The following is a 14601-nucleotide window of genomic DNA, read 5'->3' as shown; positions in this document are numbered from 1 at the left end:
TTTATTGCGTATTAAAATTCTTCCACATGAGCTTCAGTTGAATGAACTCCTAATGCTACTTTTTTACTAGTAGTACTAACTGGTTAACTATCAACTGTTTTGAAACCCAAACTGTACATAAAGTTCTGTTGCAAGTTGTGATACCTTGTCATCTCAATGCCTTCTCATCTTGAGCATCTCGGCACCTCTCACACACAGACACACACAAAGTAGCCATGAACGCACCCACAGAGAAAAAAAAAAAAAAAAAAAAGATGTACCGTATCCATAGCACGACGTGTAGGAGCGGCGATTGGCTGCTCATCCTGCTCCCTCTACCTGACTGGTGGAGAATCGTCGGGCGCGGTGGATTTTGGCAAATACGATTACAGGCTGTAGGTGGAGCCAGAGGAGTTGGATTTTGTCCTAAATTACTCATTTAATGTCTGACCATCAGAATATAGTGACAATTCCAGCAAATATGACTGAATAATTGTTACCAACTGAAGCTTTAAAGCAGATATCAGTGGCAAGGCCGTTTCGGCTAATGCTGTGTTCAAGGCAGGCTTTTGAAACCGTAAGTTACAGCTTCAAGTCACAACTACGACTTGGTAGCGTTCCAGGTAACCCGTAGCTCGTGTTTTTACCGTCCTGTTGTTGTCTGTGAAAGTTCCCTATAACGGCCACTCGTAACTTCCGACCCGTGAACTCGTACCAGATCGAACTGGTATGACTTCACAGGAAGGAAAAACACAAAGTACGAGTTTCCTTGAACGCACCATGAGTTAGCAGCCCCCGCCCTTGTCAGGCATCAATTGGTCCTCGTGCTACGTCACCACATTCACGCGCATCCCTTGGCTGCACACACAGCCCTTCATGCCGTTCTCTCCCCTCATTGGATAACACTTGTATCCCACAAGGAAAATTTTCTCCTCGGGTTACAGCCATGGATGTATTATGGTTACAGCAGAGCAGAGTGACGGAGAGACTCGTGTTTAGGCTGAAATACTTCATGTAAGTGATTGCTGACGGAAAATAGGACTATTTAGGACTTATATTAACAAAAACATTCCACTGATATCTGCTTTAACTATCAACTGTTTTGAAACCCAAACTGTACATAAAGTTCTGTTGCAAGTTGTGATACCTTGTCATCTCAATGCCTTCTCATCTTGAGCATCTCGGCACCTCTCACACATGTAACTACATTTCCCAGAGTTCGTAGCGCCAAAGCGGCGGTTCCGCGTTCGAATCTGCCAGAGCCTGGTGAGGGAGAAAGTGTCGGTAGTTTTAGTCAGTGTCAAGGTAAAATAAAAGAAGAGAAATACGTTTATCCACGTAAAGTCTGAAATGACGGATAAGAAACCGTGTAAGGTGTGTAATTTCACACGACAGAAGTCGTACGGACTGGTTGTTCCTTCGCTGGAAGACCTAAAGACAAAAGGTAAGGGCTCCAACTGGTTAACGTGTGTGAATGAAATAGAAATGTTCAGTTCAGCATGTAAAAAGTCAAGGAGACGTGACTTCAAAGTGACCAACCTCATTAGGTCGTATATTTTTATTTGCCATATGTAGCAGTTATCGTTAGCATTGCTGTGTGTCAAAAACTATGTAGCTGCTGGCTATAATGTGAAAGTGAAACCCCAATTGTTTTGTTATAATTCCCACAGAGTGGATTAACAGCAACTGCCAAATAGCGATTTTACTTGAGAATTTACACGTAACGTTACTCGTCTGCTATGCCTGTAGACTAGCTGTGTAGCAACATTTCCATCGTGTCCAAACATGAAAAGTCAGATAAGACCTGCCCCCCTGTCCTGCTCATTCCTAGAATACTAGTCAGAAGGCGTTGCCTTGATCATTGTGCTCCTCAAGGTGTATGTCCATGAGAGGTGCAAACCCAATGTGTTTTGCATGGTGGTTTTAGGAATATGACCATCTGCATCTGGGAAAGATTGTTGAGCTTACTGAAATGTTGGTCACTGGTATTCACACCATGCATGACATCATTTGAGAAAACTTTAATTAGCAAATCAATTTTGACCTCATGTGTTGTTACACGTGTTGGGAATTATTGAATAACACACTTTCCCTTTAAAGCACCTTCAGTCAGCATATTAATTAAGTGAAATACAAAGTGAGTAGGTCAGTTTTAACCCCTTTAAAGCTTACATTGATATCCGGGGTCAGTGAGGGACACAGACAAATCTACCAGAGGCAAACCCACCAGACACATGAGGTGAAATATGGATTCATCAGTGATATTAAGTATATGTAATAGTAAAAGGCAGGCCAAAGGTTAGGGTGATAAGGGCCTAAGCAACACAGCCATTCAATAGCAGTCTAGTGGTGATGAATAAGTACAGCTGTGATATAAGAGGAGGTGACCGCTAAAATGACACAACTTGCACTGAAGTCATTGGTAATTACTGATGGTCAGTTGGTTGGTGGGTTATTCCTTCCATAAATATTTTCCAGCCTTTTGGTAAGTTTTTCCTGATTGTTTTGTATTGCTTGCATTTGCGACAGTGTATCACAGTTTAGTGTGGCAGTCTGTAATTTCTCTTTTCTTTCAACAGGGTGCGAGTTCCTTGGGTTTAGCCCCAGTGATGAGGTTACAGTGGTCCTAGAGGATGATGGGACGATAGTGGAGGATCAGGCCTACTTTTTATGTTTACCCTCAAACACAAAGTTCATGCTGCTGCATGAAAGAGAAACATGGTCTCCACTTCGCAGGCGTAAGCAGGTTTACTTCTGTCACAGATTTGGCAATTGTCTGGAGCGATTCTTATAATATTAACAGTTAAGTGCACAGCCTTGTGTGTTGGTACTCATTTACTTTTCATTGTTTAATTGTAGTTGATGGTGGCACAGCCTGGATGGCCAGGGAGTCCGTACTGCTGGAGACCGATGCTGTGGACTCTGCCAGTGCTGTGGCACCCTGGTGGGGCCTGGCTCAGCAGCTAAAACAGGACCTGGCCAGCGTCATCCTCATGTCTGAGGCAGACTTACAGGTGCCAACAGTATTCCTCCATTTCACTAACAGTAAACTGTCATGCCAAACATCATGTATGGGTAACTTGAAATCAACTTAACTGTCAATTTTTTTTAAAATTTGTCCATTTGAAGGATTAGGCTGATAATATTCTATCGTTTCCTCCTGTCAACAAATGGAAGATAAAACACAGCTTCTTTTTTTATTCAACTATTGCAATGATTTTGAGGCACCATTCACACCTGTCACCTGCTGTTGCAGATCTTAGTAGATGCCCCATGCTCTGAACTAGCCGCTGCTCTGGGCTTCCAAGAAAAGAAGGCAGAGGACCTCCAGGACACACTGCAGAGGGTTTTAGACAGAAGAGAGGAGGAGAGGCAGTCCAAGGAGCTGCTGCAGCTCTACCTCAAAGCTACAGAAAAAGAGGAAAGACCACAGGAAGAGCCAAGTCAGCCCAGCCAACGAGGTATGGCTGTGTCATTATGTGGAAATGGTTATACTAAATACAGATCTGGGACATTTTATTCTTTCCTTACACTCTAAAGAGGTTGCATAGTTTATACTATGTTAGTCTTTGGTTAGGGAGTTATGGTTTTTGTTGTTGTGTATTTTTCAGTTTAAAAAAACATCAGAAACTTTATCTTAAGGCAGCCCTTCCTTCTTGCTGTGTCAGAAAGCTGAATTAGTTGAATAGAAAACAGATTTTTTTTTAAATAAAGAATATCTGCTTTAAAAAAAAAAAAAATCTATGGGTTTTAAATGCCAGACATGATGGCATGTCTTCCTCTGTCCTACAAAAAAAATGCTAATGAATAGCAGTGATCAATAAGCATGAGTACAACATAATCAATATAATGCCATGGCTGTGTAGCCCTGCAGGATGGTAATGACCTATAAACTGCTTGTTCTGCGAAAACCCTTAAAGGGATGTTTAATTTTTTTATTTTTTTAAGTGGGGTTATGTGAGGTAGTCATGCATATTCTTTATATTACGTGCAGTAAATTCTGATCAGCATGCTGTCCGGTGTCAGCTCTCCTCACTGGGAGACTTGTGATCAGACTCCACTGCAGGTAAATGTACTGACTATTCCTGACTACCTCATCAAAAAGCCTGAGCTATACCTTTAATCAGTGTAGACTGGCAGGAAGAAGAAATTGTAAGGGATTGTGAAATCTGACAATAACATGTCATAAGAACTCTGTTTGCATTAAAGATCAACATGTTAACATGTCCATGTTTACCTTAGGTTTTGTTTAGTTTTTTTCAAAAGTGCAGAGTAACAAAGCATATATAGTCACAACAACAAAATTAATCAAACAGAAATAATTCCCCTAACAACAGTATATCTTTTAAAAAAATACAGATGGTGATATCAGTGCTAGGTATCAGTTTGGACATGTTGTTTGTCTTAAAGGTTGACTATGTAGAAATACAAGAAAAACAACAGAAAAAGAATTCCAGCAGTCGATTGCCAGACCGTTGCTAGGTAAAACGGGCCGTTGCTAGGGACTCCGCTCTGATCAGAGGACAGCAGAGGAGGAGAGCTAAGCAGGATATTTACCTTATGTTTCATTTTTACCGTCATTAACAGCATAATAAATGACTTGTAGCTTGTTACAGGGAGAGTGGAGGCTCTCTGCCTTCCACGCCGCTGCTGCTCAGAGCCTCAGAGCCTCCGCTGTCACTGCTCTCGTCAAGTTGGAAAAAAAAAAAAAAAAAAAAGGAGCTCCGTGGCACCGAAAGTCCGCGACGATAAACGTGTTTATGACAGATAAGACTACACAAATACACCCATCCTAACAAGTATATGATAATCCATTGATCCACCGATTGATTATTAAAAAGGCTTGGTTGAAAACATGACCGGGAGGAGGCAGGAAAACAGCGGAGAACTGAGCCACGTGTCGGCTACAGGCAGGTAGGAATGTAAACAGAACGTTGACAGAAAGTCATTGTCGAGCCCGTCAAAAAAATTAAAAATAATAATTCAGACTAAAAAAAATGTTTTTATGGAAAAGCAATACTTTCATTCTGTACCCTTCTAAAGGCCCCATGGATGTATTATTTTTGAAAAAATATAGCTTTTAATAAATATTCTACATATTCAACCTTTAAGCATTTCAGTGGCAACACTTACAGTACTGATAAATCAGTCACTATCCCTCTGCTGGCTTATAGTATGTACAGTAGGGGGAAGAGGTGTGCTTGTGCACTTTGGTCAGTAGGTGGAACCATTGTCCCATCTCTTGGGTGATTCACTATAACCATACCCTTGTATACAACAACTGACAACAGAACCTTTTCGATGTGCCAGGGGCTGGAGACGTGGACATGCCTGATGGCTTGGAAGTGGACTCTGCGTCTGGATTCATGTCCAGGACACTGATGGTCCTGAAGGGAAAAACAAGCCCAGAGACCAGGCTCTCCACTGAAGACCTGCAGGTAATTCTACTCATCCAGCCTGCTTCAAAACCTCTGCAGACAAAGAAAGCCCCTAGTCTAACTTTTTTTTTTACATACTGTGTATGATTGCTAATGTAGTCATTCTGATAACTTCTGAGAAAAGGGTGATAAAATAGATGAGAGAGAGCTGAAAAACCAAGGTCCATTTCTATGTCCTAAAAATCTAGGACTACTTAATTATATTCTTATAGCTTCCTGACACCATGCTCATCCTATAACATGCCCCATCTGGTCTGATAAGCAGCTGTAAAAATGATTATGCAATTACTTAAAACTGCAAGTCCTGACACAGCACATCCATACTTTATTATGAAAAAAAAAAAAACGTGTTATATAATCCATGGGGCATGAAGCCCCAAAGCAACTTCAAACTGACACATTCACAACAAAACTCAACATTTTAATCTTAACAAAGGATTGGATTTCTTATGGGCCGTCTGATTGGATTGCATTGTTTGTGTATATTGAGAAACAATGAATCAGCTTAATAAGATTTCATTTGTTCACATTTCATTAATTCTTTAGATGGTCGTGAGCAGAGGAGTGGAGGCTATGGAGCAGGTGCTGGGCTGGGACCGAACAAAGACGTCAGTGCTGTTGCAGGCCTGCGAAGCCGAGCTGAACAGTCGTCTGCAGCAGGTTCAGGCGGTGCAGTCCATCAGGAGCAACACACAGCTGGACAGCAGCCAGCAGTCCAGTGAGACCAGCACAGAGGAGGGCAAAGAAACACCAGCCCAAGGCAGCAACTAGGCTGATTCTTCACCTGAGCAGAGACTGATAAGAACTCACACTACCTGCCTCAGGGTCAGTAGAATGGGATTTACCCTGTGTTACTGATAGTAGACATAATGCTGGAATTCATGAATGCTAATGGTGTTGATGTTTGCATCATCTTTTGTTAAAAGTTGCAAACCACTTGAATTCTTTTGCCTCAAGAGGAGGCAGAGTGATTTTCACAGGTCGTGTTTATCAAAGACATTCTGGTATTAACCACTGACTTTGATTTTCTGTTGGATTCTAATTTTGATTGAGTGCCATGCTGTGAAAATATACCAATACAAATATAAACACAGCCCTGTGAAAACTTTAAACAGAAATAGAGTATACAGTTATATTATAGTTTGACATTTTTGGAAGGGTGCTTATTTTTCTTGCTGAGAGTGAGTCCTGGGACACACTGCTTGTGTTGTATGTGCATGACGGTCGCGGAAAATTCTGGTTTTCATTTCGGCAGCAACGTTAACAGGTTTGAGGTCGAGCCTCGCGGCTGCGGCGCATCTTTAAGGGTTTTTGCATCACGCCTATTTTTTAAACGCAACACACGTTTCCTAGCAAATATGGAAAGGAAAGGTTTGCCGGTAGACATATTGACATCACAGTAAAGGCACTCTCTTTGACTGACATGTTTTACTGTAGTTTCATTATCTTGGCTTTATCTGAGTGCATGACAGATGAAAAATATCACTATTGCATACAGTATCTTACCATTTTTAAGCAAATGCATATAGAGACAGTGGAGGTCACGGTGTGCTAATAGTCATATGAGGAACCCTATGTAGGCTATACATATATTATGTTAATCAGTTAAGTAAGTAAAGTAAATGGCGGTGGGTTTCCAATGCTTTTTCTCTGTGTTTCCCTGAATGATGGAAAATAAGGCTAACAAGGTTTGTAAGGAAATTGTTTGATTTGATCATTGTTGACGCTGTGCATAACAAGTTCAGTGTAGAAATCTGGAGATGGCAGTAATAGCACCGTGACCAACAGCAGTCCAAGCTGTCACGCGTGTGCAACACAGGCAGAATGTCCCGGTCATTAGACGAGAAGATCAACACGACTCTCACATCTGCCTGTTCAGTGTGAAGCTAGAGGCACCAGACATCCATCTTAGCTTTACACAGGTACACAAGGTAAGGGTTAGTGGGGGAAAAAAAGCTTGAATGGCTCGGCAAACTTAACACTGTCCACTTACAAGCACCTTTTAAAACCACTGGTGACAATGTTATATCTCTTTGCTTAACCAGATCTTCTCATCTCATTTCCCTTGTTGTCAAGCTACAGTTTGGACATTTTGTATAACCTGTTATTGTTGAATATACTTTGCAGTGTTATTGTTTACATTCTTAAACACTTCCAACTAAGACAAATTCTGCACTTCTTTTTTTTTTTTTTTTTTTACATTCCTAGGTTAAATTCAGGTACGAAATACACTGAAAACTATCAAGAGAAACCCTGTTCCTCTTGAGTATACATAAAGAAAAACATTTAGTGTGTTGTAAATAATTTAAATGTGCCATCACTGAAATCACATTGATGTATGGAGTACGAGGGATTTTCAGGGAATATGTACAGTGCAGCATGCTCATATTCCAGCCAGCAGTATGGCTGAGCCTGTGCTAACCTGCTACTGCTCGTCATCTTCCTTCAGTGACCACTGCAAAAACGAGACTGACTGTTATGTTATGTTATGTTATGTTATGTTATGTTCCCACTACAGCTCCATAGCTTTACCCTTTTTCCCCATTTCCCCAATCAGTTTTAGACTCTTAATGTTCAGCAATTTCAAACTTCAAATAACAAACCACATGTCTGAGCACCTACATGTGGATTTTTCTTTTCTTTCCATTTTCTGCCACAGCCTTCATGTATGCGCTACTTTGTGTGAAATGTCATTATTCACTGACCTGTAACCATTAGCAGAATATGCACATAGAAGACTGAATGATAGAAATGCCATGAAATAATGAGGACACATAAGACACAATACAAAAGTAACTTACAAAGCACAACATAAGAACGACCTGGAGGGCAGACAGAGACCGCGAGCAGGTTTCTACTGAAAGGGATACATGTAAATCCTGACATTACACAAAATGCTGTTTGCGTAAAAGCTTATTTGAATGGGTCACACAGACTAATTCATCATTCCTACATGAGAGTTAGACAAGATAGGAAGTGTGTCACGTACATGCAAGCCTCAGTGAACACATTATGTGCTGGTATTATGGGTAAGAATGACAAAGCTTCATCTTTAAATTACGCAGAACCAATATTTCTAGATGAATGCGCTTTAAGACTATCAATTATACACCATTGTAGAAGTTATGTATCAGTCTAGTGGCTGTGTGATATGTGACGGTGTGTACAACATGTGCAGGTCCATGTGACTCATAGGTTATGTAGAAGATTGCCTTTGTCATGCCTGTCATCACATCATCTGTCTGTTGAACAATGAAACACAAAGCGATGTGGATTTAAATTTGCGTAAGGATCTTTTAGTGGGGTGGTCACAGTGAGATGTCATCACAGGCCCCCACTTTAGGAACACATATATTAGTGATGAGTGGAAGATTTATTCAAATACATATCCTATTAAATCAGTATTGTTTTGTCTTATGGGGGAAAAGGTTGAGCCTCAGCACATCATTTCAAAATGACCTGCTTTTTTATTTACTAAATCCTGTAAGAAGTGAACTTGTGGGTACTTCAACACATTCACATATCGTATTTAAACATGTACGACAATTGCTACAAAGAGAACTTTAATTTGACTACAGTATGAGATTTAAGGTGCCTTTTATGTATTTTTTGAATGGTGGCAGGAGGGTCTTTGAAATAAATCAGCCTTCAGACAAGTGCTGTTGTTTTGATTTTTTTCCAGACTTAATTAATTACATATTGTATTTATTTTAAGTGTAAACATAATATCCAAGGGCAAAAATAGGAGGATTTAATGAATGAATAAATGAAATTGTTTATTTCGGTCACACAACACCAACATCAAAGTCAACCGTTTTGTGTGGACAATTTAGCCAGCACGTATTGCTATACATAATTGCATACATACCTTTCACACACATACAGAAATATATACGTATATAGTGTCATACAAGTGTCATAAAGTGACACTTTAGAACAATCTGAGTGACAGATTCAATCTTGTATTTGTGTCTCTCCTTCCTCGGAAGACTTTGTGTTGTAGTGAGATGCTCTTTGTTGTGTTATGATTAATTAAATTGAATGCCCACAAGTACTCAATACTCGATAGTTGCTGTTGTAGCACTTTTTGTTAAATATGAAGTGCGTTACAAATAAAATGTATTATTAATTTATTAATAGTGAAGGGTCTTCAATGATCAGAATTATTAACAATAAAAAAAACAGTACATTTATTGATTCGGTGAACCTCCTTTATACGTCAGTCTTCCCATACTCTGCGGTGAGTTAATGCTCGAGATGCAGGGTTGTCAACAAATAAGTGATGAGCGTATTAGCTGTAAGCCTGTTGGCTTCATGCTGCTGCGAGATATTTTCCAACAGTTGGTTAATGGGTTTCATGGTGTGCGTAATTCCTGTGGAATTGGCTCCAACTAGGCTGAACAGTTAGAAGTGAGTGTGATACGGGAGCAGTTGATTGTGCTATCATGTGTCACACTGTCTTGTTGGATTAGATTATGAGTAAACAGTGCTCAGGTAACAACTGGATGTTTGCTCTGTAAGCACCCGACTGCCCCGAGGACTGTCTGGGCATTTCATGCTGCAAACAAGCACCCAGCCCTCGCAACTTCCCTCCTCCCTTTCAGAGAGCACATGTCCACCGAAGACTCACAGGTTCTGTTGGGTTGCAAATGCCAAGGGGATGTACAGTATGGGTCAGTACATACTTTGATTTGCTAAGTTGCAATGGCCTTAAAAATTATTCGAAACATGCAGCAGCACAACAGTTCAGTCAAAATGAATGTACTGATGGTCATGGTCTGGTCATAGAAAAGAAGATCCACTGTACTTCCAAGGGACAATAAGAAAAAAAAATCACATACTGGAGAGACAGGGCCAGTAAAGATAAATCAACACAAGTGTAATTCTTTCTCATATCAGGTATGCTCTTTTGCCCCACTTGTGGGACACATATGGAGGAAATGTTAGTGAGTGAACGCAAAAGTGTCAAAGAGAGGCAATTTCATGGGACTGAAGGACCCTATAATGACTGTTTTGATAGAGGAGTAGATCTGGGATTGCTGAGAACAAGCTGCATAATGTATGAAGGTTAAACAACTATATTCACAGCTTCCTCGATAAGTCTGACTCATGTCCAGAATACTTAAAACTGAATTAATTTATTGTTTCTGCCATTAAAATGCAGGGTTAGGTCCTCCGGTAGAACAGATGATTTTTATTTTTTTTCCCATAGCCTGATATATAGGAGTCTGTCTTTGTAGCACAGTTGTCAAAATGTCTTGACAAGGATTCATGAAGATGTTGCTAATCACAGTTTCAAAGCTTAATTAAAAACATTAGTTCCCCCAAAGTAAAACACAACACACAATGTTCATGTTAGTCTTAGGTCAAAGTGTGGATTTCAGCTTTAGTACTGGTGTACTTGATCTTCCATCCGTTGTTTTTCCCACCAGTGTCGGATCTGAATCTAACATGCACTTGGTAACTTCCTGTGTCAATGCGGGCCGGTGAGGTTGATCCACAGAAGGGTCCGTACTCTTGTCCAGCTGTTGATATCTGGAAAAAAAAAAAAGAAACACCAAATAGGGACGTTGATTCATTAAATGCCTGACTGATTGATGTCCAGCCAACTTAAATATGCAGGAAGCTGCATGGCCAAATAGTACATCACCCAGGGAGGACAAGTTAGTGACAGACTGCCTTCACAAGCATGAGCAGGAATACATTGCTTATTCATCATTTCTTGTGTGGGTGTGTTAGCCTCTGAACATACATGACTAACCTTCAACATATCGTAGGGACAGGGGACGTCTGGGTGTCCCTCAATGTCGAAAGGTTCCAGGAAGTCCAGAATTATTCTGTAGCCCTCCGGCAGAGATATGGTGTGATTACACTGACTCATAGGTGGGTAAGGGTTTGGGTAACCAGGACTGGTCAGAACCCCCGATGGTGAGGTCAGCACCTGGTTGTGGCAGGGCACTGTGAGGAGACACGCTCATTGAAATAATATTCAAATGTGGTCATTTGAAAGATTTCATCCGGTCCTCACTGCTGACCATCTTTCCATCTTATGCATGGTAATTGACAACTGATAAACAAGTGTTATCATTTACCGGCCACTGCTTTGTGAGACACAAAGTCCTGCGTATGAAAATGTTGTTTAATTAGAAGAAATTTTTCCTGGCATCATAAATGATGGGATTCATTTAGGTTAGCATTATTGCCCTGGTGAGTGTGCAGATGTTGTTACAGACAAAAACAAATCAGTATTGCAGGCTGAGTTGCTGTAATTCATATAATTAGTACAATCTGTAGGCAGATAATCATTTTTTGCCTATTCATTGCATGATTTGTTTTGTCACCCTTTTTCCTCTGGCAAAGAATAATAATTTAAGGCACATCAACTGGTAATTGTGATAAATTACCGAGTGTCAGTACACTATTAGCGCTGCACACAGGTATCAATTTTTAATGTCATTTTGAAGTTGCTTTTTCCCTTAGGAATCGACAGTAATTAACCTTGCTATACACCAGCTGGCAAAGATCAACTACTTTATGCATCACTGTGCCTTTTCAGTCTGAAAATAGTCAGCACAGGCCAAGCTATGAGGGAGAGGATTTCAATCTAGGACACTATCAACTGCGTGACCAGTGTGAAATGTCAGATAATTGTGTATTTGAACATTTGTTCTGCTGTACTGTGAAATATCAAGACCATTTTGAAATACAAATGGCTTTTTCTCACAGTAATTAGGCATAGCTACAAGTTTACAACACAGTCATGTGATCTCATTTTCATCCACCACTCTCGTGGAGTTGGAAATGAGCAACATTTTGTATGTTGATTGTTTAAATTAACACCTTAATACCACATCGACTAACTGTGCCAACTGAAAAATTTGTCCATTATTGTAGTTGAATTATTAACAAATGTCACTGAATTAAAATACGTTGTGGCCAAATGCCTCAACCAGAGGTCCGTGCAACCTAGCTTAGTATTGCTTTGCTTTATCTCCACTGATATGCTCTGCTATGCTGCATGTAAGTGAGGATTTGAACACTGTATTTACTCACCACTACAGACTGTATTTGCACAGATAAATATACAGTCAAACACTGTGTGCCGATCCTCATGACACTGCCCCTCACTACACAGCTTTAAGCTCAGATATAAATGTCTCTTGGTGGTTCTTACCTGTGCAGGATCTTTTGTTGTCATGTAGCAGGTGTCCTTGTCTGCATGTGCAGTAATATCCACCGATGTAATTGTGGCAAAAGTGATCGCACACCTTCTCCCCGTCCAACTTCAACTGACATTCATTGATATCTGTGAGAGACACAGAGATTGAAGTGTCAAACACCGCATAATAAATGTGTGTATGTGGTTTGTATGGAAGTGCAGAAGATGCTAAACGAATCTATGTAGCCTCTGAGTTATGATTAGTTAAATTAAAATGTTAATTCAAATAGAAAAAGTATTGATCATACGAAAACAAAAATCGGGCATATAATTTTTTGTTTGCTTTAGCACAGCACATTAAATGTAACTAGATGATTTAAAAAACAAAAACAAAAAACGTTTGACTATTACATTTGTTCCTTCTGGTAACATTCCTGCTGTGTTTCATTGTTTTGTGTTTGTTTTACAGTTTGTTCTGTAATTTGTTAATAACCTTTCTTCTTTTTCTCTAAATCTGAATCAATATTTTTGAAATATTACTGTGTATACTTAATGATATAAACCAGCTATTCTCTCTTTAGAAACTCCACTACGCCCCTGTGTAATTACAGCCACCAAACACATACCTGCCTTCTGGCAACAAATGTCACTATTCTGCATCACCTTCTGAGGTGTAAAATGCTTGGAAGCCGGTGAATCGGCCCTCGTTAGAGTAGTCACTCCTAAAGACCACTGACATGACGTTCCCGGCTGATAGGATGACGGTGTTCCTCGGGGTGCTTTCGTAATTCTTTTCTTCCTCACCACAGAACCGCAACGTTTCATTCCCCTCTGCCAAAACCTGGTTTGACAAGGTCAGAGATGCTTTAGTACAGATCCCAGTGCAGCTACTGGGAGTTGGGAGTTGGGAGTTTCTCCGGTATTTACCTGAATGTAGTCATATTCACATTGGTGGGAGGGTTCCATGCTGAAGTGGGTGAAGTAGAGTTTGACCCTGTGGCCGTCTGGGACAGTGATGTTCCACACTATGTGCTGGTTGTCAGGGTATGGCTGGGGGAAGTCGGGGGAGGTGAAGCTGCCATATAACCCTGTCATTTCCACACTCATGGAGACATGGAGGAGGGAAAACAGGACAAATACACAGGCGCCACTGGGCAAAATGAGGTGTGATGGTAGCAGTTTAAAGCATTCATTTGCACAAATAAATGCTAAGTGACACTCACCTGGTCATGCTGGCTTCACAGTCCCCAGATAGATTGTGTGTGTTTTTGGATTGGGTCAGTCACCGATCTTAGGGTAATGAACCCTGCCGACATTTGGGCAAACAAAGTGAGACAGGCACATGATCAGTTTGTCATTATTCCCCACCTCCCTCCGTCACACACATCTGTCAAACTGATGAATGTCACGCTCATTTATACTCATTATTCTCTTAAAGTTCTCTCTTATTTTGAAGAGCGTTTTATCACTTCAAAATCAATTCAATCTTATAATGTATTGTCAACAAAATGTCTGTGAAGGAGTGCTTACAGGACTCAGAAATTGTTTCCTAGAGGTGCTCTTTGGATGGGACAGCTAAATGATAGTGAAGAAGAGATTCTTGGAGATCCTACTTAAAATGTATTGTATTAGACAAAGGACAAATCTTCAAAAAAAAATATGGAAAAGATCCTTAATCTTTATCTTTATATTGAATTTTTTCAGCATTAAAATTAAGATCTATTCATAAAAATGAAGATCACCTGTCATCTTGTATCACACTTCAGTTCACCATGAAAAGTATTTAGACAGTGACGCTTATCAGACCAGACTCTAATTATTTCAGCTCTTGCTCTCGTGATTGCTGAGTTGTGAGGCTGTTAAACAAAAGCCCCACAAAATAAATACACTACACACATAATTTATCATTACCATTTATCAGCACAGACCTTTTGTTGCTCCCAGATTACTGTATCAGGGATGAAAACAGTCAGCAACTATTTCTCAGTAAATGAAACCAGATTTCTTCTTTTGATAGATTATTTC

General features: G+C 40.2%; 2 protein-coding genes across 3 annotated transcripts; one reads left to right on the top strand and one right to left on the bottom strand.

Moving 5' to 3' along the window:
- Positions 1-1208: 1208 nt before the first annotated feature.
- Positions 1209-7582, top strand: dffa (DNA fragmentation factor, alpha polypeptide). Its single transcript, XM_085781667.1, has 6 exons — positions 1209-1423; positions 2559-2717; positions 2839-2993; positions 3236-3440; positions 5290-5417; positions 5964-7582. Exons 1-6 carry the CDS (start codon positions 1330-1332, stop codon positions 6186-6188), a joined length of 966 nt encoding a protein of 321 aa, XP_085637793.1. The 5' UTR covers positions 1209-1329; the 3' UTR covers positions 6189-7582.
- A 1950-nt stretch (positions 7583-9532) lies between these two features.
- Positions 9533-13840, bottom strand: masp2 (MBL associated serine protease 2). Of its 2 annotated transcripts, XM_085781668.1 has the most exons (6): positions 13800-13840; positions 13504-13726; positions 13240-13417; positions 12592-12723; positions 11179-11375; positions 9533-10952 (listed from the first exon to the last, which is right to left on the bottom strand). In XM_085781668.1, the coding sequence occupies exons 1-6, from the start codon at positions 13805-13807 to the stop codon at positions 10779-10781; spliced, it is 912 nt and encodes a 303-aa protein (XP_085637794.1). In that variant the 5' UTR covers positions 13808-13840; the 3' UTR covers positions 9533-10778. The 2 variants fall into 2 exon arrangements, with proteins under 2 accessions (XP_085637794.1, XP_085637795.1); XM_085781669.1 differs by having other exon boundaries at positions 10610-10952; positions 13203-13417; positions 13504-13840.
- Positions 13841-14601: the final 761 nt, after the last annotated feature.

Source organism: Trachurus japonicus, chromosome 7 (assembly GCF_045865225.1).
Source record: "Trachurus japonicus isolate A0001 chromosome 7, Traja_1.0".
In the NCBI taxonomy this organism is placed as follows: domain Eukaryota; kingdom Metazoa; phylum Chordata; class Actinopteri; order Carangiformes; family Carangidae; genus Trachurus; species Trachurus japonicus.
Note: the sequence above shows the minus strand (reverse complement) of the source record. Positions and strands in the feature narration are given on the sequence as shown.

Bases quoted from the DNA above. Each gene is read 5' to 3' on its own strand.
- dffa (XM_085781667.1), top strand. From the start codon at position 1,330: ATGACGGATAAGAAACCGTGTAAGGTGTGTAATTTCACACGACAGAAG. The intron at 1,424-2,558 runs GTAAGGGCTCCA...TTCTTTCAACAG, and splicing joins GGAAGACCTAAAGACAAAAG to GGTGCGAGTTCCTTGGGTTT. The intron at 2,718-2,838 runs GTAAGCAGGTTT...GTTTAATTGTAG, and splicing joins ATGGTCTCCACTTCGCAGGC to TTGATGGTGGCACAGCCTGG.
- masp2 (XM_085781668.1), bottom strand. The intron at 13,418-13,503 runs GTAAATACCGGA...TTGTCAAACCAG, and splicing joins GTGAATATGACTACATTCAG to GTTTTGGCAGAGGGGAATGA. The intron at 12,724-13,239 runs GTGATGCAGAAT...TGTCTCTCACAG, and splicing joins AGCATTTTACACCTCAGAAG to ATATCAATGAATGTCAGTTG.